The following is a 24,993-nucleotide window of genomic DNA, read 5'->3' on the forward strand; positions in this document are numbered from 1 at the left end:
CCTGTCACCTCCATTAATGCTGGTACTTGTGCGCCAGGGGCACATGGGCAGGACGGACAGTGGGCCCAGGGAAGGCAGGGGGATGGCGGTGCAGTGCCTAGGGCAGGCCTGTCTCCTCCCCTCAGTGTCCACACACGGCCTCACCAGGACAGGTGTCGGGGCTGGGCCAGCCTCTGCTTACCCCATGGGTAGCGGGAAGGCGGTAGAGCCTCTAGGCAGGGTCTAGAAGCCACTGGGAGGGGTCAGTGCCATGCAGGATGATGGCCATGGCTCATATTCACCCTCTCGCTGATGAGCTCTGGGACACATGGCAGCCCTCAGAGTGTCTGAGGGCCCCTCCACGGGCCAGTGCGTGAGTTATCCTTGGCACTTCCTTCTCCTTGCCCATTTGAGGTGGCCTCAGGGACCCACGACTTGGTCCAAAGGGGCAGGGTTGGCACTTCCCTGGTGGTCCAGTGGTTAAGACTCTGAGCTCGCCAAGCAGGGGGCCCTGGTCAGGGAACTAGATCCTGTGTGCCGCAACTAAGACCTAGCACAGCCACATAAATAAATAAATAATTTTTAAAAACTCAAAAAACCCACAGAGGGGCAGGGTCACACCTGAGGGCCCTGGGTGCCAGTCTGAGTCCAGTGAATCTGAGAGCACTGGGGAGCCACAGCAGGTTCACAGCAGGTCTGTGAGGGAGCAGCAGAGCCAGAGAGATGGTGCTGGGTGACCGACTGTGTGGAGAGGGCTGCAAGCAGGTTTGGGGAACTCCACTATGAACCTCTGAGGGGTGGGTGGAGTGTGGCCCATGGCGGGCACATGCAGGGCCCAGATATTCTCCAGGGAGTGTATGGGAGTGCTGCCCAAGCTGGTCCAGATATGTAGGGTGGAGCGGGCCCCCCTGAGGGAAAGGGCATTGGCTGGGAGGCTCCTGGCACCTGGGACCCCAGGAGGCCTCTGGACCCAAACCTGCTCACTGCACCCCTCCCCCAATTAGCTCCCTCCTCTGGAAGTCACCCGGCCCGGCGCTCCCTGCATGCTTGATTAGCGGCCACCCTGGGGTGAGGTGGGGTGGGGTGTGATCTGATCCTCCATCTGCCTCAGGCCCTGGGATGGAGAGGCTCCTGGACGCTCTCTGGAGGCGCCAAGAGGGGCTGCAGTGGGAGTGAGCTCCCCACTATGAGAGGCATGCCAGCTGGGGCAGGGGCCTTTCCAATCACTGAGGGAGCAGCCTGGCCAGGCAAGTGGGAGGAATGGCTCAGGCCGCCGAGCCCCAACCCAGAGCCCCCACCCAGCTTCTGAGCTGCCCTGGCAGAGCAGCGCCCGGGGCCGACAGCAACCATATGTTGGAAGAGGAGCTGCGCAAGTCCCTCCGCGGCCCCCGGGGCCCAGCCTTCCTGGGCCTGTCACAGGCGATTTTCCCTGCCTGAGTGGCAGGCCGGCCAGCGGGCGGGGCGGGCGGGGGCTGCAGAGCCTGTGCGTACTCTGGGTCTGTCCCCCACGGCTCTCGACACTGACCCTGCCAGTCGGGGCAGACGCAGGTGCCGGGCCTGGAGTGGGAGACCCCGACATTCCGCCAGACGCCCGCCCCTTGCGGTCACCCCTGTCCAGGTCAAGGTCGGGGGCCCAGAGAGGAGCCCGGGAGAGGAGGTGGTCAGCGGGACCAGCCCCGCTGCTCCGTCGTGGGTGGGCGCCCAGGGCAGGCGGGAGAGTCAGCCCAGCGCCCAGAGCCCAGAGCCGTGCGGAGGAGGCGGGAGGCCGCGGCTAATTTGTACACTAAGTGCTTCTGACAGGGATGCCTCACAAGTGAGAACACAACACCACCCGCCTCAGGAAGGCCACCGCGGCCAACGGGTGGGCAGCCAGGCGGCCTGGGGGAGGGGCAGGAAGGGGGTCATGGGGGGATCTGGCCCAGCAGAGACCGGGAGGGGACCGGGGTTGTGGGGAGTGGGGGTGGGCTCGGGACGAGGGGCCCCTGTGGCTGGAGGGTCAGAGACACAGCGGGCAGTGGCTGAGGCGGGGAGCGGGGCCGGGCGGTGCGGAGGCGGCTTGCCCTCTTCCGACCCTCGTCCACCCCTCGCACAGGCCTGGGTCCAGGTGCCACCTGACGAAGGCCGAAGGCCCAGCAGGCCAAGTCCACTCCTCGGGCCGGCTCCCCCTCCTTCTCCCTCATCACAGTGGCTGCCCCAGGCCCTGACCCCTCCCCTGGCCAGGCCCCCACCTCAGCCCCCACCAGCACCTCCCCATGAGCTGCCGCGTCCCCACCAAGGGTCTCGCCTGCGGGGGGCCCCCAGCTCCCATTCCCCTCAGCCCCTCCCTGCTGGAGCAGGGGTGCCAGGGGAGTGGGCGCTGGCTGGGGTGAGCCGGGGTCTCCAGGCCAGCCGACGGTGGGCACGCAGCCCCCACCCCACTGTGGAAACCCCTGACGGGCCTCTCTGATCTCACTTCCTGGGCCATCTTGGGGCTGGAGGAACATGGGTTCAGGCTGCCCGGGACGTCCCAGTGGTGACGGGGGAGCCCAGCCCCCACCCCACGGGAGAAGGTCCGGCGTGGCCGCGCAGCTGTGGAGCAGGGCGGGCATCTCTGGGTGCTGAAGGGAGATGTGTTGTGGCAGCTCCCCTGCTGCCCGAGGCCCGCCTGGAGCCAACACTGCTGGTGGCTTTAATTGCTTTCACATACGATAGGCTGGCCTGTGACAGGCCTCTTACACCCGCGGAGCGGCCTCTGCACCCCAGCTCCCCTCTCGGCTAGGAGGCCGGGCCTGCTGCCGTTCCAACCTGGGAGCCCAGGCTGGGGCTGCAGGCTGTGTGCATGGTCCTGGCCGCCATCTGTAAAATGGGACAGGAGGGAGGGGGCACAGGACCCCACCACCCGCGGGAGACAAACTCTTCTCCCCGCCCCTCACTCTGCTCCGCCCACGACTCTGATGGATCCAGACGGGTGCCCTGAACGCAGATGTCTCCCTGGGAAAAGCCGAGCACACATACGGTCCTTCTGACGCTTCGTGGGGGCCGGTCTGCCAACCACTGTGGGGTCTGGCCTGAGCCTCTGTCCTACCTGGATACCCAGTCCTTCCTGGGATGCAGGCAGCTGGTGAACAGGGTACCCCTAAAGGCTCTCTGTGAGGCTGGCCTGGGCACTGGCTCAGCCACCCTGAGGAGCTGTTACCAGGTGGGCCTTGTTGCCCTTCAGCCCCTGGAGGAGAGGTGAGGGGCCAGGAACCCCTGGGAGAGACAGATGAGGAATCCTTACAAAACAAAACATTTTTATTTGGTCCATCAGAGCCTGAGTCGGGAAACACCCATGGAGAATCATCCTACAGGGATGGTACTGACAACTGATAAAATAGTCTCTGTGTCAGAAGAGCTGCCGTATGTACAGGGTTAAAAATACTCACAGCTCAGAGTGAAAGGAGAAATATAAAGGAGGCCCAAAGGGGAGTCTAGTGCTTCTGGGTGCTTCTCCAGGTGTAAGCCCACCCCCCACAAGTCCCATGGGAAGTGAGGGGCCACAGACTGGGCCACCCGCTGCCTGGGGACTGCAGGACAGTGAGGCAGGCGGCCCAGGAAGCCGGCCTCAGTCATCCTCAGGCAAACACAGAACTCAGGGCTGAGCAGCCAAAGGGAGGACGCTGGGCTTCTGAGGTGTGGAGGGGCTGGGAAGGGCCACACCCTGCATGTGCCTGGACAGGGCTGGCCAAGGATTTCTCCTGGACTGTTCCTCCCAGCAGAGGTCAGGTGGTGCTGAGGACAAACCCCCTCACCAAGCACAGGGCTGGGCCTGGGCTCAGGACCACCTGACCCACTGCCCCAACCCCAGCCTGGGGCATGGCTTCGATCCTGGCTGGCGCTCCAGGAATTGCATAGTGTCCCTCCCCACCACTGCTTGAGCCCATGGTCGCCAGGCACCTGCCTCCTGGGACACTGCTGGGACTCCAGGAACCCCTGCTTGCCTCATGAGGGCTTGGAAGGAGATGGGACCTGGGGCAAACTGCGGAGAAAAGGCTCCTGACCTCGTGCCCCACAAAGGGGGTGGGTCCCTGCTCTCACCTGGGGTTCTGGCCTGACCCCACAAGGGGGGGTGGTCCCTGCTCTCACCTGGGGTCCTGGCCTGACCCCACAAGGGGGGTGGTCCCTGCTCACCCCAGGTCCTGGCCTCTGACCCCCCAAAATGGGGGTGGTCCCTGCTCTCATCCTGGGGTCCTGGCCTGACCCCATAAGGGGGTGGTGGTCCCTGCTCACACCAGGGTCCTGTTCTCTGACCCCTCAAAACAGGGGCGGTCCCTGCTCCTACGGTGGGGTCCTGGCCTCTGATCCCCCAGATTTGGTTTTGTGAATGGAGCTCTTTGCTGCCTCACCCAGGCAGGAGGCCCCAGGCCATGGGAAGGTGCAGCCTTACCTTGGCCCTGGCAATCTGAGCCAGACCTCAAGGTGGGCTGGTCAGAGGAGCTGGCACACAGCTCCCTCGAGCTAGAGGCTGCTTCGAGGTATTCTGCTTGGTGGCTATGAGGCCCTGGGTAGGAGGGAGGGGCAGGAAGGAAGGCCCAGGGGAAGCTGCGCCATGCCGCTGGCGCTCCCTGGGTGGGGGTCCTGAGATTCTGGTTCAAGCATCCTGTGTTGGGGTCTTCCTCGTAAAGTGCGTGTGGGGGCAGGCAGGTGGGGGCAGGGTGGTCACAGCGGCCGGGGCCCATGCAGGCCAGCGACCTCGGGCGTGAGTGGGGGGCTGTGGCTGCCCTTGGAGGCCGTCCAGTCACTGAGGAAGGCCTGGGCCGCCTTGCGGTGCGCCAGGCGGTGGGTGATGGAGAAGCCGGCGTTGCCCTCCAGCTGGGACAGGATCACCAGGACCTGCCTGGGGGAGGGGGGCCGATGAGGGCCTGCGGAGGCTGGGGGCCGCGGGGCGGTGGGGTGGTGGTGGTGCGGGGGTGCCCACCTGTGCAGGGGTGGCACACTGTCCTGGGTGCGCAGGCTGCCACGCGTGGACACCACGTTGAAGCTGTCTGAGCAGTCGCACTGCACGTGCAGGTAAGACTTGGGGTGCCGGTTCTCCACCACCACGATAAGCCCCGCCCAGCCGTGCGTCAGGTAGTAGCAGGTCATGCCCTCACGTCCCTGGGTGCAGGTAGTACAGGGGTGGGTGGGTGGGCAGCCGCCTCCCTCCCCCTCCCCCCTGGACCCACACCCACCTCGTGCCGCTCGCCCCTGCTCTCCGTGAGCAGGATGATGGCATCCGCCAGCGTGGTCGGCTGGGCCTCCACAGGCTCCACCATGACGAGTCTTGAGCTGTACACGGCCAGCACGTGGCCGGGCGGCTCCGGGGTGCCGCGTGGGACCCCTGCTGAGAGGCCGGAGACTGTGGGGGGCACTGGGTGAGGAGAGTGGGCAGACATCCCCACTGGGTGCAGGCAGGGCTGTGCTGGTGTGGCAGGGCAGTTACCCTGCAGAGTGGCCGGAAGGCGTGGGTAGGGGTCCATGCTGGGCCTGGGTGGGGCAGGGGTCCCACCAGCGGGCCTGGGTGGGGGTTGTGTGGGCAGGCGTGGGTCGCTCACCCTGCACGGCCGGTGGGCCCGGTGCGGGGCCCCAGTGGTTGAAGGCACAGCACACCACGGCATACTCGCCGGGCTCCAGCATCACGTCGCAGTTGACAAACTTCTTGACTGCACGCTTGCTGTGGGCCAGCAGGCGGCCCAGGCTCAGGCGGCCACCGCTGCCGAAGGAAGCCCGGAACACCAAGACGCACAGGTCCAGGAGGTGGCTGTCTACCGAGTCCGTGCGCCTGCGGTGGCCCGCAGGGGTCACGGGTGGCCAGGCCCTGCCCAGCTGTCCCGCCCCTTCCACCCCGCCCCACCCTGCCCTGGCCAGGCCCCACCCCTGCCGCCCTGCCCCCACCCACCTGCTGCCCTCCTGGAAGAGGGCAAACTCCAGGGACGCTCGCTCCAGCACCGTGAGGGCCGTCACACCCACTGGCCCGCTGGCTGAACTGGGGAAGCAGCCCTGCACCCGTGCCTCCTGCCAGTCCGAGTGCACCTTGCAGATGTCCACGGAGTCAAAGTACCTGGGCAGCAAGCGAGAGGACGGCCCTGCTGAGCAGCCCCCACCCTCGCTCCAGACATGGCGCTCATCCCTGGGCAGGGTAACCCCAGTAGGCATCCTGCCCATCGGGATCTCTTGGGATCAGTGTCCCAGAAGCCCTGGTCTTGGCTGTTGCCTGTGGACACCACCATGGGGCGTCAGGCCGTAAGGCTGACCCACAGACAGAGCCCTGGCAGAAACACCCCGACCCTGTGCTGACCCGGATTCCAGGATGGACCAGGCCTCTGGTTGGCAGGAAGGACAGGACAGGCTCCCCGGGAAAGGACACTGCATACACTGGGGCGAGCAGGGCAGCCATGGGGCCGACACTGGACGTGGCTGCCCAGCATCCAGTACCTGATGAAGTCGCTGTACTCCATCCAGAAGACGCCTTCACTGCTGCCGTGCGGCATGAGCTCGCTCCGCAGATGCCCTGGCCAGTGAGGCCACTCATCCGACCAGCTGCCGTTCCAGGAGAAGCGGCCCCACGGGTTACGAAGGCGCAAGAGCCTGCGGACCACAGGGCTGAAGGCCACGCCCCTGCCCCCACGCCCCTGCCCCCACGCCCCTGCCCCCACGCCCCTGCCACATCCACACGCCCACACGTACCTGGAGCTCTGGACGTCACGGACGTCCAGGATGGAGTAGGCGTGGCGGGGGCGCAGGCCCAGGCTCTCATAGGCAGCATCGTCCACCTTCATGTTGCCTCCCCCACAGGAGGCGCCCATGAGGAACCTGTGCAGGTAGAGCAGCCCCGCTGACCGGGGAGCCCCTCAGTGACGGGCCTTAATGACGGGGGGGGCTGGGCTCACTCTCCAGGGGACCCCTGCTGGCCCAGACCTGCCTCCGGGGAGATGCAGCACGAGATGGGGGACCCTCCCTGCCTCTGGGAGACCCACGTGAGGCACATGGGACTCAGAAAGTGCTGGCCCAAGAGCTCAGAGGGCTTGGGCTGGGGGCAGGCAGACCCAGGGCCTTCGGAGGCCTGGTGAGGCCAGCTGATCCTGCCAGCTCAGGGCTGCGGCTCCCTGAGGGGTGGGGCCACCTAACTGACCAGCAACAGCTGAGTGCAAGGATCCTAGCACCAATGAGCTCTCTCCCAGGCCTGGGGTCCGGGACCCTCCCCAGACACTGGCCAATGCGTGCTGGGGCTCAGAAGCACCCCCAGCTCCCCCCACCTGCCTGTCCTGGCTGCTGCCGCCAGGCGCCTCTGTGGGGCTCACTCCACACAGCTCCATGAGGACACTGATGGTCATCAGCGGCCCAAGTCAGGACAGGGCCTTCTAGGTACAGGCCAACGGACAGCATCCTGCCTGCTGCTATCCTGCCAGGGCAGGTGGGACAGCCAGTGCAGCAGGGGAGCCAGGCTCCAGCTGGGGTCAGCCCATGCCCGAGATATCTTGTGAGATGTGGTACAGGTCAGAGGGTGCTGGCCCCGCCTCTCCCACTAGTCCATGCCCCAGCATGGCCGCCCCTCTTACCCAGCCTCCTTAGAACTCAGCATTTTGGCCCAGATGAGGTCAGTGTCAACTGGTTCCTCGCGGGGGTTAGTGGAGCTGACCTGCAAGGCCAAGCTCTCACAGGGGGCGCCGGTGAGCGTGGCCAGACCCTCGATGGCGCGCCCGGCCTGGAGGGCAAAGTAGGAGCCGTGCAGCTTGGCCAGAGCCTTCTCGATGAGGGCCACCCACAGCTGCTTGCGCTGAGCCTGCAGGGGGGGCTGGAGTTGTGAGGCCTGCTGCCGCCCGGCCCACGCCTGCCGCCCACCCCGCGCCCGCCGGCGCCACCTGGGAAAAGAGGAGGAAGCCGGCCTCGTCGCAGGGCAGCATGTCGTCCACCAGCACCGTTGTCCATGTGCCATCCTTGCAGAGCCGCACCTGGTAGGCGCCCTCTGCACACAGGCTGCGTGTGACCATCACCCGCTCGACCAGGTCCGGCCGCTCGGCCAGTACCGCCAGTGCACTCAGGAACCTGCGTGAAGTTGGGGCTCACGGAGAACATGGCCCGCCTGCCTGCCGCCCACTGCCCCCCACCCCCCGAGTAGGTGCCCCAAACTCACCAGCAGTTCCCCAGGAGCCCCTGAAGGATGTCTGAGGGCCGGAGAGTGTGGAACACGGACCACGAGGTACTGTGGTCCCTGAACACAGAGCAGTTGATCTCATGGGGCCGCAGCCACTGTCGCACACGCTGCTGGACGCTGTCGCCCGCGGGGAAGCCCACAGACTTGGGTCCAGGGGGGAAGCTGTCATCCACAAAGTTCACGCCATTCTGCAGAGACCACAGCCACAGGCTCAAGTCAGGCTGGACGCACTGCCCAAGAAAGCACCCTGCTGCCTGAGCCCCAGAGGAAGAGGTGGGCACATGTGTAGCTCCCTGACCCCTGTGGATGGCTTGGCCAGGCAACAGGTCAGTGGCAAGTATGTGAGCCCCAGGGAGAGGGTGCAGCACCCAGCCTGTAGGCTGCGTGGTGGGCATGGGTCGCAGGGAGCCTGGGTGGCCTCCCTGCACAGCCCACTGCACCGAAGGCCCCAGGAAGAAAAGTGGGGGGACCTGACGGGCAGGGCAGCCAGATCACAAGCTCCTGGATGGGTTGCCAGCAGTGACAGAGGGCAGCAGCATGAGCGGGGACGGACACCCTCTCCAGGTGCCCCTGGGGGTGGGTTATGCCCTGGGCCCAGGCCTCCTGCAGCTCCAAGGGAAGAAGGCATGAAGGGGCACCCCAACCCTGAGTTTCAGCAGGGTTTCTGCGGCTGCGGGAAGCACCAGGCCTGCCTGTTGGCGTGAAGCCGCTACCTGTCCCCACTTCCCTGTGGGGCCACCATCTGCAGGAACTCACAGCGGGGCCGAGGGGTCAGGACCACGGACTGTGGGGTCATGGATCCTTGTGGACACAGAGGGAGAAGGGCCCAGCACACTCAGGCAAGCAGTGACCTGGTGGCCCCACCCAAGTTCAGGGCCGGCCGGTGCTCTGAGCTTCGGGAAGAGGGTCCCACCCTCCCCCGAGCTGGAGAAGAGACAGCGGGGAAGGACAGATGATGCAGAGGGGCCTCACCTCCCGGCAGAAGGCCACAATGTTCTCCCATAGGGCCTTGGCCTCGCCCTCGTCCGTCTGCCGCCGCTTCTCCACGTGCATGCTCTCCCTGCGTCTCAGGGGCGCTGCGCCCCGGCGCTGGGTCACCAGGAGCTGGGGGGTGTGGCAGGCGGCACAGTGCTTGGCTCGGGGAGTGTTGAGTAGGGTGCAGGCAGGGCAAGCCCACTGGCCCAGGCGCTCAGTCGGTGCTGTGGGAAAGAGGTGGCCAGCCTTGTGGGCCAAGCAGGGCCCGGGCTTGTCCGCGCTGCAGTCGGGGCATCGGGTGGGAGGCTCGCCGTGCTCCTGGAAGCCATGCAGCTTGGAGCAGCCGCACGCCGTGCAGCGGGAGGCAGCTGTGGGGTTCCTGAGCGTGCACTTGGCACACGACCAGGTAGTGAAGTCAGGGCTGGAGGGGCTAGCGGGAGTGTAGCGCACGGTGTCGCCGGCCAGGTCAATGACGTCGCTGCCCGGTGTGGCGCCACCAGCCTCACAGTGGGCAGGGCTGGCGGGACCAGGTGGGCGCAGCGTGGTGCCACCCTCAGCTGCCTCTTCCTCCAGGAAGCTCAGCCGCTTGCTCGACAGTAGCTCCGCCAGGCGGGAGGCCCCGGCCGCAGTCCGCCCCAGGCCCTGGGGGTGCCCCTTGGAGCTGGCAGAGGGCGAGGGCTGGGTGGCCTCAGGCACCGGTGGCTGCAGCTGGGGGGGAACCTCGCGGCGGCTGCGAGGCACGGGGTTGTTCTGGAGGGTAGGCGAGAAGGGGCTGAAGGGTGGCCCCCGGGGGGGCTCCTGGTCCGCAGCAGAGGGAGGGTTGGCATCGGCGCCTTCCCCGGGCTGGGGCGGGGCAGGCATGACGGGGAAGCCTGCGGGAGCCACGACTTCTGGGACCACCAGGGCCTCGGGAGGAATCCTGGGCAGCGAAAGTTTCCGCGGCCCCCCACAGGCCGAGCAGGAGCTGGCCACGGGCGTGTTGTGCAGTGTGCAGCGCTGGCAGGCCCAGCCACTCCCGGTTGCGGCCGTGCCCCCCTCTTCCCCCTCCACCACCTCCGGCCGCCCCCCAGCTGGCTCCATGGCCGCCAGCCCTGCCGTCCGCGCAGGCCCTGCCTCCTCCCTGCAGCTGCCCTTGGGCTCCGGCAGGACCCCGTTGATGACGGGTAGCAGGGAGGCCCCGGGGACGGGCTCAGGGGCAAAGCCGCACACTTCGCAGGCCCCCTTGCCCAGGAGGTTGCGGAATGTGCAACGGGTGCAGGGCCACTTCTGTTCCTCCACGCTGAGCCGCAAGATCTGGTCGAGGTCAGGCTTGTGCCGTGGGGCCTCGCAGATGGAGCACTGGCGCTGGCCGGCCGGGTTCAGGAAGGTGCAGCGTGCGCAGGACCACTCCCCGACCGCAGCCATGGGCCCGGGCGAGTGCGTGTGGCTGCAAGGGAAGGCCGCGGTCAGTGATTTTTGACAAGGGTGTCAAGATTATTCAATGGGGAACAGACAGTCTTTTCAATCAATGGTGCTGGGAAAGCTGGGTTTAAATGCTAAAGAATGAGCCAGAGCCTTACCTCATGCCACATTCAACAATTAACTCAAAATGGATCAATGACCTAAATGTAAGAACGAAAACTATAAAACTCTTCGAAGAAGAAAATGTGAGTAAATCTTCATGGCCTTGGATTTGGCAATGTATTATTAGATATGACACCAAAAGTACAGGCAAACAAAGGGGAAAAAAAAGAACTTCATCAAAATTAACAACTTCCGTGCTTCAAAGGACACCATGAAGAAAGTGAAAAGATAACCTACAGGAGAAAATATATGCCCATCATCTATTTCTGATCAGGGTCTAGTATCCAGAATATATATAAAGTTCTTATAACTACACAACAAACAACCTGTTTTTAAAAATGGGCAGAGATGGGGACTTCCCTGGTGGTCCAGTCATTAAGACTCCGTGCTCCCAATGCCGGGACCTGGGGTTCGATCCCTGGTTGGGGAACTAGATCCCGCACGCCACAACTAAAAGATCCCACATGCTGCAACTAAGACCCAGCACACCCAAATAACTAAATAAGTATTATTTAAAAAATGGGCAGAGGACTTGAGGAGACTTTCCCCCAGAGATACATAAAAAGCCCATGAAAAGATGCTCAGCACCAGCAGCCATCAGGAAAATGCAAATCAAACTAGTACAAGGTACCACCTCACACCCAACAGGGCAGATGGTAACAGCACTGGTGAGGATCTGGAGAAACCACAGGCCTTCCCTACATTGCTGGTGGGAATGTAAAATATTACAGCTGCTTTGGAAAACAGTTTGACGGCTCCTCAAAAAGTTAAACAGACTTACCACAATTGTGACCCAGCTATTCCACCTCTAGGTATATGCTCAAAGAATTGAAAACTGGTGTTCTTCACAAACACACATCCACACATGTTCATGGCAGACCTGCTTACAACAGTCAAAAGGTGTAAACAACCCAAGTATCAATCAATGAATAAATGGATAAACGAAACATGGAATATCATTCGGCAACCAAGAAGAACGAAGCACCAACACACAACACCAACGAGCCCCGAAAGACACAAGAGGCCACGCGTGGTGTGATTCCATCCACAGGAAATGTTCAGGACGGGCAAACCCAAAGGCAGAGAGGAGACTGATGGTTCCTGGGGGCTGAGGAGGGGGGTGGGAGCAGGGCTCTGGGAGCCTCTGGGGTGGGCAGAGCTGGCCCCGCAACCCGCCTCTTAAGGACTAACCCGGGTGCGAGGGGCGTCCACACTCCACACACACAGTCTCCTACCCTGACTGTAGCTGCTCTGCTTGGCAGAAAATTCAACTGTTCTTTATAACAAGGCATGAAGCTTGGGCTTCTTATGGTATGTTTGTGCCAAATCCTTCAGGAAGAAAGAAAACTTCCCTCTTCTAAAAAAAACAAGGGACTTCCCTGGTGGTGTAGTGGTTAAGACTCCACACTTCCAATACAGGGGGCCTGGGTTCGACCCCTGGTGAAGGAACTAGATCCCACATGCCGCAACTAAAGATCCGCATGCCTCAATTGAAGATCCTGCATGCCGCAACTAAAGATCCGCATGCCTCAATTAAAGATCCTGCATGCCGCAACTAAAAGATCCCACATGCTGTAACTAAGACCTAGCTCAGCCAAATAAATAAATATTAAAACAAACAAACAAAAAATGTCCCCCGAGCAGCGCAACTGTTCCTTGGCCCAGAATAAACTGTGAAGCCGCCTTCTCGGGCGTGTGGCTGAGACTCACAGGCTGCCCACAGCACCCAAGTGGGTGGACGGGCCCTGGGGTGACCAGCACGGGGGTGGGGCCTGGCCAGGTCAGCTTTGGCCTTGGCTTCTGCACTACCAAAAGCCTAAGAAATCTGCCTGGAGGTGACTGGAGCCTCCCCTGCTGCTCCCCACTGACAGAAGGGCCCACAGTCAAGGCGTGGGCACATGTGTGCCCACACAGACACACACGTGCACACACACGCTGGATCCCAGGCAGCCTCCACGTGGGCCCCAGGCTCAGAGGATGGTCTTTTGCCTTGGGTGCCCCACCTGGCCTGCAGAGCTGGTCTGACCCTTTGTGGACCACCTGATCCTGGCAGGGGTGTCCAGGGAGAAGACTCGGGCCCCTGCCCCCAGCACAGGACAGGTGGGCCTGGGGCCCTCCTAGGACACACCTGCCCTCAGTTCCAGGCCCCTGGTGGTCCCAGACACGCTGAGCAGACACAGGACGGGGAGAGAGCCCAAGTCCCACCCACTCTCATGACCCAACAGCTGGCCAGTCCCTTGGCCGGATGAACATGAGGCCACACCCAGGACACACAGCAGGTGACACCTGGAGGCGGTGGGAGCTATGCTCCCTCAGGGACCCCTGCGGTCCACACCTCAGTCCGCACCTCAGCGTCACCAGGTGGGCAGAGATGAAGTGGCTCTGGGGTCAGCGACCAGGTGTCCAGAGGAGCCCTGGGCCTTTGCCCCCACCCCCTCAACTACCCTGCTCTGGTCTCCACACACAGGGTCACCCTCACGGCCACCCTGATGTTCTGGGGACCCAGGATCTGGATCCCTAGAGTGTCTGAGGTGAGGCCAGAGCACCAGACAAAGCCTGGAAGAGACCAGCATACCAAACTCCAGGACACGGGCGTCACTACGCACGACAGGAAGGCCAGCCAAGTGGGAAATGGACACCAAATACCTGCTTTGCCCTCAATTCTCTGGGGCTGCAACACTCAGCTCCAATTCAAAAGGGAGGTGATGGAAGGGCCTGGGACACGCAGGGTCTGCAGGAGCCTGGGGATGGCCTTTTCCTCCCCCAAAAAGCTGAGAGGAGTAAGTGTTGTCCCCACTCAGGGACCTTGCTCGGTCAGGCCAGCAGACCCAAGCCCAGGCTCCCAGGCAGGATGTGGCCACCTGATCCCCTGCTGGTTCTGAGGTGCACGTGGGCCCCTCCCTCTAAGGTCATCCTCAGCCAGCCTTGGGCTGTCCTCTCCGCCTCTGTGTCCCCAGGGGAGGCCCGAGCTCGTAGGTGGTGGATGCCCGTTACTCCTCAAGGCCTCGCGGCTCCTGGCAGGGCTTGGGGGTGGGTGTCATGCCCAGACCTGGAGGCTCTTCAGTGAAGGATGGGCTGCGTGCGGCGGGTGTCCACACAATGCCCGGGGCCCATGAGAGCAGGGGAAGAGTCAGCCGGACCGTCCACAGCTGCATATCCACGTGTCCAGGTATGGGTGTGGGGAGGGGTCCTGGCAGCCGGCCTTTCTGCCCCTCTTCCTGCATCTGTGGCGCCCAGCCCGCCCGTGCCGCTCCTTCTAGTGTCCGTGCTGGGTGTCTGGATTCCTCAAGGTCACTGGCAGCTCTTCCCACAACTTGCTCCCAGGGGCAGACAGTACCTGCCTGGAGTGCCAGGCTGGATGCGCCAGCCTGCGGAGAGGCCTGGCGGGTGGCCAGAGAGTGAGAGAGGACGCTGCCCGCCCAGGCCGCTGGCTGGTCAGCGTGAGCCAAGATCCAACAGGCACACACGCGCTGGGGCACAGGGTTGCCACCTCTGCTGCTCGCCGCAGCCCCCCCGCCCCCCAACCCAGTAATTCTACCCCTGGCGATTTATCCTGAGGACATAAATAGGCAGAAATAAAATGACACGTGTGCATGGAGAAAGGTGTGAAGAGGTGCACCCGCCACTGGGGATAAGCTGATCAAACCAGCACGAGCGACCACCTCAAACCACCAGGAGGCCAGGATCAGAACCGCGGGCGGTAACAGCATTGGGAGGGTGGGGAGAAACCAGAACCCTCCCTGCCTGGCTGGTGGGGATGGGAAACACTGCAGCCACTGTGGAAAACAGACTGGCGGTTTCTCAGAAAGTTAAACATAAACTTACAATAAACACGAGCAACTCACTTCTATGTATCTACCCAAGAGAAGTGAAAACACACGTCCATGCAAAAACCGGTACACAAATGTTCACGGCAGCAGATTCATAAAATCCATGGGCAAAGAACCCAAATGTCCATCAACTAATAAGCAGATAAACTCCACACAGTGGAGCACCATTCAGCCATAAAAGGAGTGAAGCACTGATACTACACCGTGGATGAGCCCAGAGAACACAATGCTCGGTGAGAGAGGCAGACACAAAGGTGTGATTCCCTTGACGTAAAACGTAAAATGTCCACTTTTGGTCTCTGTGGCAAATCCACAAAGACCAAAAGCGGATGAGTGATTTCCAGGGGGTGGGAAGTGACTGCAAATGGGCAGGAGATGGGGTCTTGGAGATGCTGTGAAACTGGATTATGCTGATGGCTGCACAACCGCACACGTGGACTAAAACCACTGAGCCACACGCTTAGGAGTGGAGGATCTGGCGGTAGGTTACGTTACACCCCAATAAAACACGTCACTCTAACAAGTGAACTGAGGCGATTTGCTAACTCCTGGTCCCTGCCACCGTCTGCTTCCCAGCACATCCCTCTGGACCTCAAGCCCTCATGACTCCATCCACTAGGGTAACTCAGACAAGACCACTCATACTGCCCCTGAAGCCTCCCAGGAGGCGGGTCCTGCTCCCACACGCCTGCTGGCCACCTAGACGGTGAGCTCAGGACATGCGTGGGGCCCACAGACACCAGGAAACTGTCCTGCACAAGTGAGCTGTGTCTGAGAGAAGTGACAGCCAAGGGCGGCTGGCAGGGGCCTTCGGGAGATGGAGGAGGGTGTCTGCTACCCACTAAGTCCAGGCGTAGGGGCCCAGAAGAGTGAAGCTACCTCTGGCTGGAGGTCCGTGGACCCTGAGTGTCTGCTGTGCACCAGGTACCTCTCCCTCCAGTGAGGCCGAAGGACGGGGCAAAGGCAGGGGCGTCAGTGTGTGCGTGGCTGACGTCGGAGCCCAACCCACCCAGACGTGAGCAGGGGGCACAGTGCCCGGGCTGCCCCACCCCCGTCACACCAGCACCCCAAGGGGAAGCTCTCCAGGTGATCCAGGGCAGCCTGGGCGGGTCTGAGTGCAGCCAAGGCTGCAGCTGGTGGGAGCTGGCGTGTGCAGCCTTGCCAGCGGGGACCCACGCCCCCCTCTGCTCCCTTGCAGGCAGCCACATCAGAGCAGGGTACCACGCACGGGTGGGGGGCCAGGGCAGTGCCCCCCATATCCCATGGGAAGCGAGCCAGCATTCTCAGTGCATGCTGTGCCCCTGCCCCTTCCCACCCAGCAAGAAGCTCCAGCTCCAGCAGACAAGCAAGCCCCGGGCTCAAGGTGGGCTGCAAGGGTCCCGTCCCAACCACCTCCGACCAGCCAGGCAAGACCTCCAGCCCGGCTCCAGGAGGGGCTGGCATCTCGGGCCTTCTCTACTGACTGAGCAACCCCTGAGCCTCTCAGGTGTCTGGGGGGGATGTGAGTCGCCAGAGGACCCTAAGGAACAGGGACCCCACTTCTCTGAAAGTCCCTCTGCCGAGGAAGGGGCACCTGACAGCAGCACCCGCCCCTCAGGGTCCCTTGGGGCCACGCCATCTCCACCTTCTTACCTTCGGGCCCGGGGGCGTGGGGGCTGGTGCTGCTGGGGGACCAGGGTGTTGCCCCAGACAGGCCCCCCAGGGCCGCTCCTACACCAGCCGGCCGCTGCCGGGGGCCCTGGGTAGGGCAGTCCCCTGGGGAAGCCGTGGTCCGACTCGGTCTCAGTGGCCAGCGAGGAGGCGGAGCTCCCCATGGCCCCTGCGACAGTGGCCACGCTGAGAGCCGGGCCTGGTCACATGTGGCCGGCGGCGGCTGGCGAGGTGGAGCATGGAGGAGGGCACCCACGCAGGAGACAGGGCGGCCGGGCTGGTCCGAGTCACACAACAACAACAGAAATGACACAGAGAATAAAGAGAGAGAAGAGACAGCGTGATTCACAGGCACCAAGCCCCCCAGGAGCCCAGGGAGGTTCCCAGCACACAAGTGGCCTTGGGGTGGCAAAGGAGAGCCCAAAGTAGGGGTCCCCACAGCCAGGGTCCCAACAGGGCTGCAGCCCCGGCACACAGCTCGCCTCCGCCCTGGAGTGGCACCCCCTCTCTGCTCCCACAGGGGAGGAGCGGCTGTGCCACGGTCGCTGGCCAAAAGGATATCAGCCTTAAAAGAAATGACTTAGGGCTTCCCTGGTGGCGCAGTGGTTGAGAGTCCGCCTGCCGATGCAGGGGACATGGGTTCGTGCCCCGGTCCGGGAAGATCCCACATGCCGCGGAGCGGCTAGGCCCGTGAGCCATGGCTGCTGAGCCTGCGCGTCCCGAGCCTGTGCTCCGCAACGGGAGAGGCCACAGCAGTGAGAGGCCTGCGTACCGCCAAAAAAAAAAAAAAAAAGATTTAGTGGATATTTAGCCGGAGAAAAGAAAAACAAGGGAAGAGAGCCCAGCGGGGCAGGCGAGCCCTGGCAGGACGGCCTCTGGGAGGGGCACTGGGTGGCGTCCAAAGTCACAGGGAGGTGCAGTCACCACCATGGCCCTTCTGGAAGGACAGCTCCCCCCACCCAGAGATGGGTGACCATGGAGGGACCCGGGAGGCTGCCCACCTTCCACGGGGAGGCCAATGGGCCCAAGAGCATCCGCCCTGAAATGGGAGGCCAGGTGCATCTCATTTCAAATAAGGCAAGTTCCAGTCAGGTTCAGGAAAGATGCCTGGGCCAGGCTCTGGGCCAAGGTGGGTGTCCAATTGGCTTTTTGGCCAAAGAGGTGACCAGCAGCCCTGCCCCCACCCCCAGGTCCACCGTCACCCAATGACACCCTTCTCCCAGCTTCCAAACAAGTCCCTTGGACACAGGGGCCAGCAGCAGGGGTGGAAATGGTGGACGCGTCCTTGCACAAAGGCAGGCTGGAGGGCGCCCAGGCCTCTGAAGCACTGGTCCATGCTGCATCCAGGGGACACGGGTGGGGATGCCCACACCTGAGTGGCTAGCAGCCCACGCAGCTCTGGAGGCTGGAAGGGTGGGAGAAGTCTGGGCCTCTGCCCCATAACAGCTTCAGTCAGGCCAGCTGAGGCGCCTGTAGCAATACCGTTCACCTGGACCCTTTCCTCCAAGGGACATGGACAGGATAGAGCAGCGTAGGGCCCGAAAGGCCTGGAGATCCCCAAAGTCACTTATCACTCAGGCCTCCTGTGCTCAGTACGACCAGAGCTGACGGTGGGGGCAGAGGCCCCAGTGGCCTTTAAAGCCGACACTGCCCACCTGGACCCTGAAGGGCTGAGGCTCCTGCTGACAGGAGTGCCGTCCAGTGGGAGCATCACATGAGCCTCAGGTGTCATTTCTAACCCTCCGACAGCCACGAAAGAAAGGCAGGACAGGTAAACAGAATCTCTGTAGCACATGTTACAACACCCAACACGTCCAATGTGCTGCCAGGTCAGTTTGGAATCAGGATGAAACCTGCGTGAACCACGTACCACCTATGTTGAGTTGAGGTCCTTCCTCTACTGTGGTTGATGCTCACCTCCACGAAGATGGGCCACACTCCAGGGGCAGCAGCCATGCTTGCCCAAGGTTTCCGTACTGGGCTGTGCTAGAGCACACTCCCAGTGGTCACGGCCACCTCAAGCAGGGTCACTCAAGACACCTGCCTCTCCCGTGATTACGAGTCGGCCACCACAACAACTAGAAGAGCCCCCAGGCTCCTGAATCCCACTCCACATAGGAACCCTTCGTGGGAAAAGAGCCCAAGCGTTTCTGACACTCCCCTTTCACAGCCAAATCCGGAGCAGGTGAGGGCTTGAGCTGAAGCTGAGCCCAGTGAAAGGTGTCCATGGAGCAAGACTACTCAAGCCTGGGTCCAGGCCGGTGTCCACTGTGAGAACAAAGGACGGGTGGGGGTAGACAGTCTACCTGCAGCCAGGTCAGGGCTGGCATCACGTGTGCCTGATGCAGGTAGAGCCGAGGGAAGAGTCAGGACACAGCCCTGCACCTCCCGGGGGCCTGTGGGCCTGGCTCGCTGGGAGGAAGGAGCACCAAGGTCCTGTGAGGACCCGCCTGCTCTGCACTGACGCTCTTAGCCTCGGGGGACTGAGCGCTCAGGCCTGTCACAGACACTTGGGGTACCGCATGTGATCAGCACACGAGGCACCAAGCGGGGCCAGCTCTGCACCCAAGCCCGGCAGCAGCTGTACCCCACGTGCCAGCCTCCCGACACACCTTCAGGAAACTCCGACCCTGCAGTCAAGAGGGTTGGGGGAGGGTGACCTGGAAGGGCCCCTCTGGGGAGTTCTGGGGATGGCAGCACCAACAGCCCCACACCCTGCTCGGCCCGCCGGGGTGATGGGGAGCCCTGGCTGCCTGGCCCAGGCCCTGTGCCCCCGCCCCGAGTCAGGTCCTTTCAGCCATGCCTTCTTGCGTCCTTCACTCACTCGCCAGCGCCCAGGCCACCTGGGCCCCGATGGCACTGCCCAGGGCCGCTCCCTGGCTGCTCTCTCTCGGGAACACTGCAAGAGAATCGCGTCTCCCGGCAGAAGCCTGGGCTCAGACGCTGCCAGCCTCCCGAGGGCCCGAAGGGTGGGTGTGCCTATCCCACTGCCCAGACCAAGCCAGTGCTTCCTTGCCCTTATTCGGGAACTGCTTCCCTAGATCTGAGCGGGATGGTGGCCTAGATCTGGCCTCAGGGAAGTGCAAGCACAGGGCTATGGCAGCCCCCCACCCGGAGTTACCAACACTCCCCAGCGGCTGGGGACAGCACGGGACCCTCCCCCAGAGTGACAAGAGCATGAAGGGCCGGACGAGGGTGACGCCTCCTCAGGACTCTCTCTGCGTGGGACGTGCCTGTCTTGGTGGTGGCAAGCCGGGTCCCGGGGGTGACGCCCCACGGCCTCACCCAGCTCACCTCGTCCCACTGCCCTCAGGGCACTTCCCGCGGCGGGTTACCCGACTGAGGACTAGGGTTGAGCCAACACCTGGCAGAGGCTGAACCCCACGTCCAGGGCGGGGAGGCGCGGGAACCTTACTCCCTGTACCCCCAATGCTCCGGGGGCTCCCGTGAGTCCTGTGGGCATCAGCACAGGCTGCCCCCGCTAGCCTGCGGGGCGTACACACAGGGCACCAGAGTCCCGTGGGTCAGCCAGGCTCTGCAGACACGGGCCGCCTGATGATGCTTCCACATGCGTGTACACGCTTCGCCCAGCCGTGTACACGCTTCGCCCAGCCGTGTTCACGGTGTACGTGCCCGACACCTGGCTGGTTTGCCACGTGCCAACTGCACACCACCTCCCACCCAGGGCCCCGGGCGGAAGTCTCGTTAAATCTCATCTCATAACGACGGTGCTTTCACAACTGCAGCAACCCCAACAGGCCGCCCCAAACCAGCCCAGACGGGGCATGGAGGGAGAGCAGCCGTGAGGGGACCCCAGGCTTTCCCAGAGCATTGCTCCCTGTGCCCGGGTGCCCCAGCTGCACCCACGAGACGTGAAGCCTGGTACTCCTGCCTGAGGGAGGGACAGGCCAGGACAGTGAATGAACCCACCTACGTCCCTTCCAGAAACCAGGCTGGGACAACACCCCCCACCCATGCCAGGAGGCCCCTGTCCCAGCACGGGTGGGACAGCATCCTCCCACGGCCACCCTCGAGGGGTCAGGCACCCATATCAGCAGCTCGGGGGCCCAAACCCGCAAGGTGGGAGGGCAGTGGGGTGCAGAGTTAGGGGCTGGGCCACTGGGGACGTGGTGGCTCTACCTGGGGAGCACCAAAGGGACAACAGACACAGTCCAGGAGACATGTCTGCCTTGCAGTGTGCCCAGAATGCCGGGACCACAGCCCCAAGTTTCAGGGGCATGGCGGCCTGCAGGGCTGTGAGGACCAGGGTTCTGAGGGGGGTGCCCACACCGCTCCACTGCAGCCGTACAAATCCACGGTGCTCGTGCCTGGGCTCTGCTTTGGGAGGTGAGGCTTCGTGGCAGGTTTGCCAAGAGCACATCCACCCAGAGGGAATGCCCTGTCCCTCTCCTGGAATGGTCTGGACTCTGGCCCCTGGAGCAGCAGCCCCAGCCCCCAGGCTTATCTGCAGGAGCCAGAGTCCGTTGGAGAGCGGTGTCAACCGGCCACATGGCTCTGCCTGCCACCCCGAGACCGGGGCCAACCCCAAGGTGAAGGCCACACAGAGGCCGTCCCACCTCCGCTGCCCCAAGGAAACACTCCCATGGGAACTGGCCAGGGACTATGTCCCTTTAGAAGCTGCATCTGTCCCTCACCCAGAGGTTGGAGGCCCCAGGGGCATGGCCTGATTCAGCTGCTCCTCGCTACCTGGCCCAAGGCCACAACTACCTCTAGGCCAGCCAGGGCCATAGGGAACAAGGCCCCCCTCAGCCTGGCTCTGCCCATGGTTGGGGCCACCAGGGAAAGGTGCCCAGGTGGGGCAGGGCTCTGGGCAAGTAGCCAGTAGCCATTGAGACTCATCTGGACCCAGGTCCTGGAACCACCTGGCCACTCCAACTGCCCACAGGGCCCATGTCCCCCTGCCAGTCCTTTCTAGGAGTGCTGTGAGGCCCAGATGCGCCCCCCCCACCAGCTGGGCCAGAACCCCACAACAGCATCGTCAACCTCTGAGAGGAGACTGTGGAGGTTCTGCTGAAAATTGCTAACAACGCCCCTAAGAACCAGGTCCAGGAACAAAATGGTAATGAGCACTCCCTGTCATCCAACTTGGGGAGAAATGCTGGAGTCCCAGATCCCTGCCTGCACACACTCTAAGGTGGCCGCTCTGCTGGCGTTTCTGGACTTCTCGGCCTGTCCAGCACCTCAGCCCTGAAGCATCCAGCCACAGGCCAGAACTCAGGGCCCCACTGGTACTGGTCACATAAATGACCAGCAGGTGTCAGGTGGGATTTGCTCTGCTTCTAGGGCCCCTGCTTTCTGGGGAGGGAGGAGCAGAGACAGGCCCCTCAAAATCAAAGCCATGGGTGAGGGGCAGCTCGCCAGCACGGAGGCTGGAGGACAAGCCGCGGGGGTCTGGGCTGCCTCCCAGAGGGGACAGGGTCACGGCGTGTCCTCCGTCTTTGGAGTTGTACCTGCCTCCGTCGTACGTCGTGAAAAAGGAAATTATTGTCAGGGAATCAGGGATGCCACCAGGACCTCGTTTCTAGTTCACGAGCTCAGTGCCGTCTGATGGTGAGTGTGCTTGGTTTTGGCACTCTGCCACATTTCTGTTCGCCAAGTGGCAGCAGGAGCAGCCCTGGCCCGGGCAGCCCAGTGACCTCGGGCCTTGAGCGTGGCAGAGCCACCTCACAGTGAGGGCACTGGAGCCTCCAGCTCACCCCAAAGGGAGGCACCTTTTCAGGAGCTGCAGGGGCTCCAAACACGCGGCCTTTCCCCTTCTGTGGGGGGAGGGGCAGGAGGTCCTAGCAGTGTGGATGTGGGGGGGCCGGGTGTGGGAGGACGTCCCCTGCCCTGGCCTTGGGCCAAGACGACCCAGAGGAGGAGAAGCCATGGATGCCTTCCTCGGGGCAAAGACACCATGACTCTCGTCAACAGCAGCTATCAACCCATTTTCCTTCTGATATTTTGCAGCACCATCCAGGCACGTCCCCCAGCCTGGCCACCAGGGAAAGGGGGTTGCAGCCTTTGACCTCAGGGAAGCAGACAGCAGGGTGTGGAGCAGTTGCTCAAGCGAGATGGTGCTGCCAGGACAGGCAGTGAGGCCGTGTGTCCCACTCGGTCTTGTGCGAGTCCACCCTGGGTGCCCCAGACAAGTCCTTACTGGAGGGACGGCACATCCTGCAGGCATCGGGAGGCCCCATGCTGCTCTCCCACAGCCCCCGGCTCCCTGCACTGTCCTAGCAGCACCAGCACAGCCATCTGCAGAGTGACCCAGGATGACAGGGTGTGGCTGGGCAGGTCTCCAAGCCCGAACTCCACCCACAGCCTCCTTCCAGCTCATTCAAAGAAGGTGGAGGCCAGTGACTCTTCCTCATCCATGAGAGGCTGAGAGGGGCCATTCTGGATGCCTCCCCCTCCAACCCCGGAGTTCCCCTCCGAGTTCAGAGCTGGGTCACCAGAGCTGCCTGCCAGCGAGCAGCTGACAGAGGATGCTCCCTGACCACCCTGCCTTGGTGCGAATGGGGCAGTGCTGGGCACAGGGGAAGCTGGGGACAGCCAAAGGGATACCACAGGCCTGCTGGGCATTCTCGGCAGAGCGGGACAGGGGGTGGGGGGGAGTGGTCCCTGCCTGCGAACTTGGCAGAAGGGATTAGGCAAGAGAGACACAACCATATTCCTGCTTTGGGATGCTCCTGTGGGTGCCGGGTGGGAGGGCCTGAGGCAGTCCAGGCAAAAGAGCAGAGTGAGGAGCCAGCTGACCCGGAGCCCACGGAGAACCCTTGGTCAGGGTCTGGGCCGCACCACTTAGGCTCTTCACCAACCAGCTCAGGCCGGTGAAAACATCTGTGGTTTCAGAGAATTTTTAGGACAGCAGAGTCCTTCTTCCCAACTCCATGTATAAAAAACAAACCGCCAGTGGTGGAAGGAAGAGGCTGAAAGGCATCCTCGTGGATCAGAGACCTGGATGTGCAGCCCCATCCAACCCTCCCCAGCAGCCACGGCTGCCCCTCAGCCTCGGCCTCCGGGTCTGTAAAGTGGGGCTTAGTAGAGTGCTACCTGAGAGACAGGGGCCCAGAGAATTTCATGCAGGGCCTGACAGCAAGGGTACCCCGTCAAGAAGGGCAGAGGGGTTTGGAGCCATCCTCCGGATGCAGGATCGGAGGGCCCAGCCACTTCCTGCTCTCAGAGCCTGTGGTCTGGGGGGTCTTAAAGCAGAGACACAAGATCCGAGACCGAAGGTCCCTGTCTAAAGCTGTGCAATCACTGAGCTTTGGGCCCAGCGGGGCTTAAGCCTGGCTCTCAGTAGGTCACGAGGTCACCAGCCTGGCTGCTCACGGGAAGCAGCTCTAGAGAGTTTCAGATGCAGAAGAAAAGAGGGGTGCTCCTCCCGGGAGCAGAACGACCTGAGAGGAAGTAAGAGAAGCTCAACACCAAGGCCAGGCTGAGCTGGCCTCTCCAAGACCTGCTCCCACCAGCCAGGCTGCAGAGTAGTGGCTCTCAGGCTCCCCATCCATCTGGGGCCCTCCTTCTGCAACTTGGGCCAGGGAAACACTACCTCTCTCCCCACATTTGAGAAAAGCAGTCAGAAGTGGAAGGATCGACTTACCCCCTCCCCCCAGCCTCTGGGAGGGAGGAGCTCTGGGATCTCCAAAGGAGGGGCTCCCAGGAAGAGCTCGGAACTACCAAGCACCCAACTGAGCCCGTTTCCCTCACAGGACGCCATGGCTCCGAGCCACAGGACCCCAAACTCCCAGGCCTGGCCTCACTGGGGTCCTGCTGCCTGGAGTCCGGTCACAAATTCGTGTGTGTTAAGGGGTCCCGAGAGCCAGCCCAGTCAGGGCCACTTGACCACACAACAAGGCTGCACTGGTCAGGATCAGAAGGGCCCCTCCTGTGGGCAACAGAAAGAGCTGGCTCGGCCGGCAGCCTAGCAAACATTCTCAGGGCCACCATGGGTAACTTTTCGGTTCGCTCCAGCGCCAGCAAGAGAGGGACGGGAGGAGGAAGTGTGGTTGGTGGCCAGTGGGCACACAGGGCGCGCCTGCTCCCCCACTCCACGGGGCCGCCCCGGGACACATCCCCTAACGTCGCCGGGGCCGGGACACTGCCCGGAGGTAAGGGCACTCAAGGGCAGGAGGGGCTGAGGCCGCCTCCCGTGTCCTTAGCACCCTGGGCTGGTCTCCCCCTGCTCGAGGTCCCGCCGGCTCCCCTCTCCAGCAGTGCCCCCAGGCCGGCCGGGACCGGCCAATGCCCAGGAGGCGCCACCCGTCGGCCACGGCCCCTCGGGGGTCCAGGCCGCGCCCCCGGCCCTGGCCTGGCCCAGGAGCGGGACTCACCTCCGCAAACCCGCGGCGCCTCCTCAGTCCCCGCGGCCCGGGCTCGCTCGCCTGCGCCGGCCGGCCCACAACTTGTTCTCGGAGGGCGGGCGGGCCCTCTGCCGCCGGCGCGCTGCCCCGACGGCCTCCCGCGCTGAGTGGCGGAGCGGGCGAGCGCACCGACCCTGCCCGACCCGTCCCGCGCAGCGCCCTGCGCCGCCTCCGTAGCGTAGCGCCCTGCCGGGGCCCCGCGGCTACGGCGCGCCCGGGGCGCACGCGGCGCTGTGAATCCCGCGCCCGGACTACCACTCCCACAAGGCGGCGCGGCGCGCGAGGCAGGCCGGGAGGCGGAGTCCGGAAAGATGGCCAGTAGCCGCCTCGACTGGCGCTCTCCGACTTCCCGGAGCGCCCAGGGAGGTGGCCGAGCCTGGTCCCGGGTGGCGCTGCGTGCTGAAGGAGGCCTCGACGGGACCGGGACTACAACTCCCAGAACGCCCCGCCTGGAGGAAGGGGCGGGACCTCCCCGGTA

At 63.3% G+C, this 24,993-nt stretch overlaps 1 protein-coding gene across 5 annotated transcripts; it reads right to left on the bottom strand.

The window, feature by feature from the left end:
- Nucleotides 1-3,245: 3,245 nt before the first annotated feature.
- CAPN15 (calpain 15) lies at nucleotides 3,246-24,748 on the bottom strand. Of its 5 annotated transcripts, none has more exons than XM_060120314.1 (14): nucleotides 24,486-24,748; nucleotides 16,132-16,426; nucleotides 11,451-11,549; nucleotides 9,104-10,532; nucleotides 8,111-8,319; nucleotides 7,839-8,022; nucleotides 7,536-7,759; nucleotides 6,664-6,789; nucleotides 6,412-6,564; nucleotides 5,876-6,037; nucleotides 5,532-5,758; nucleotides 5,169-5,317; nucleotides 4,916-5,094; nucleotides 3,246-4,834 (listed from the first exon to the last, which is right to left on the bottom strand). In XM_060120314.1, exons 2-14 carry the CDS (start codon nucleotides 16,311-16,313, stop codon nucleotides 4,657-4,659), a joined length of 3,501 nt encoding a protein of 1,166 aa, XP_059976297.1. In that variant the 5' UTR covers nucleotides 16,314-16,426; nucleotides 24,486-24,748; the 3' UTR covers nucleotides 3,246-4,656. The 5 variants fall into 5 exon arrangements, with proteins under 5 accessions (XP_059976297.1, XP_059976296.1, XP_059976298.1 ...); XM_060120313.1 differs by having other exon boundaries at nucleotides 5,169-5,335; XM_060120316.1 differs by having other exon boundaries at nucleotides 4,737-4,830; nucleotides 5,169-5,335.
- Between the last annotated feature and the right edge of the window lie 245 nt (nucleotides 24,749-24,993).

The sequence above is a fragment of the Mesoplodon densirostris genome, chromosome 16 (genome assembly GCF_025265405.1).
Source record: "Mesoplodon densirostris isolate mMesDen1 chromosome 16, mMesDen1 primary haplotype, whole genome shotgun sequence".
NCBI lineage: Eukaryota > Metazoa > Chordata > Mammalia > Artiodactyla > Ziphiidae > Mesoplodon > Mesoplodon densirostris.

Excerpts from the sequence above, each read along its gene's own strand:
- CAPN15 (XM_060120313.1), bottom strand. The coding sequence starts at position 16,313 with ATGGGGAGCTCCGCCTCCTCGCTGGCCACTGAGACCGAGTCGGACCAC. Across the intron at positions 11,550-16,131 it reads CCACGCCCCCGGGCCCGAAG|GTCTGCCATGAACATGTGTG; the intron begins GTAAGAAGGTGG and ends TGTTGTAAGCAG. Across the intron at positions 6,565-6,663 it reads CGTGACGTCCAGAGCTCCAG|GCTCTTGCGCCTTCGTAACC; the intron begins GTACGTGTGGGC and ends TGTGGTCCGCAG.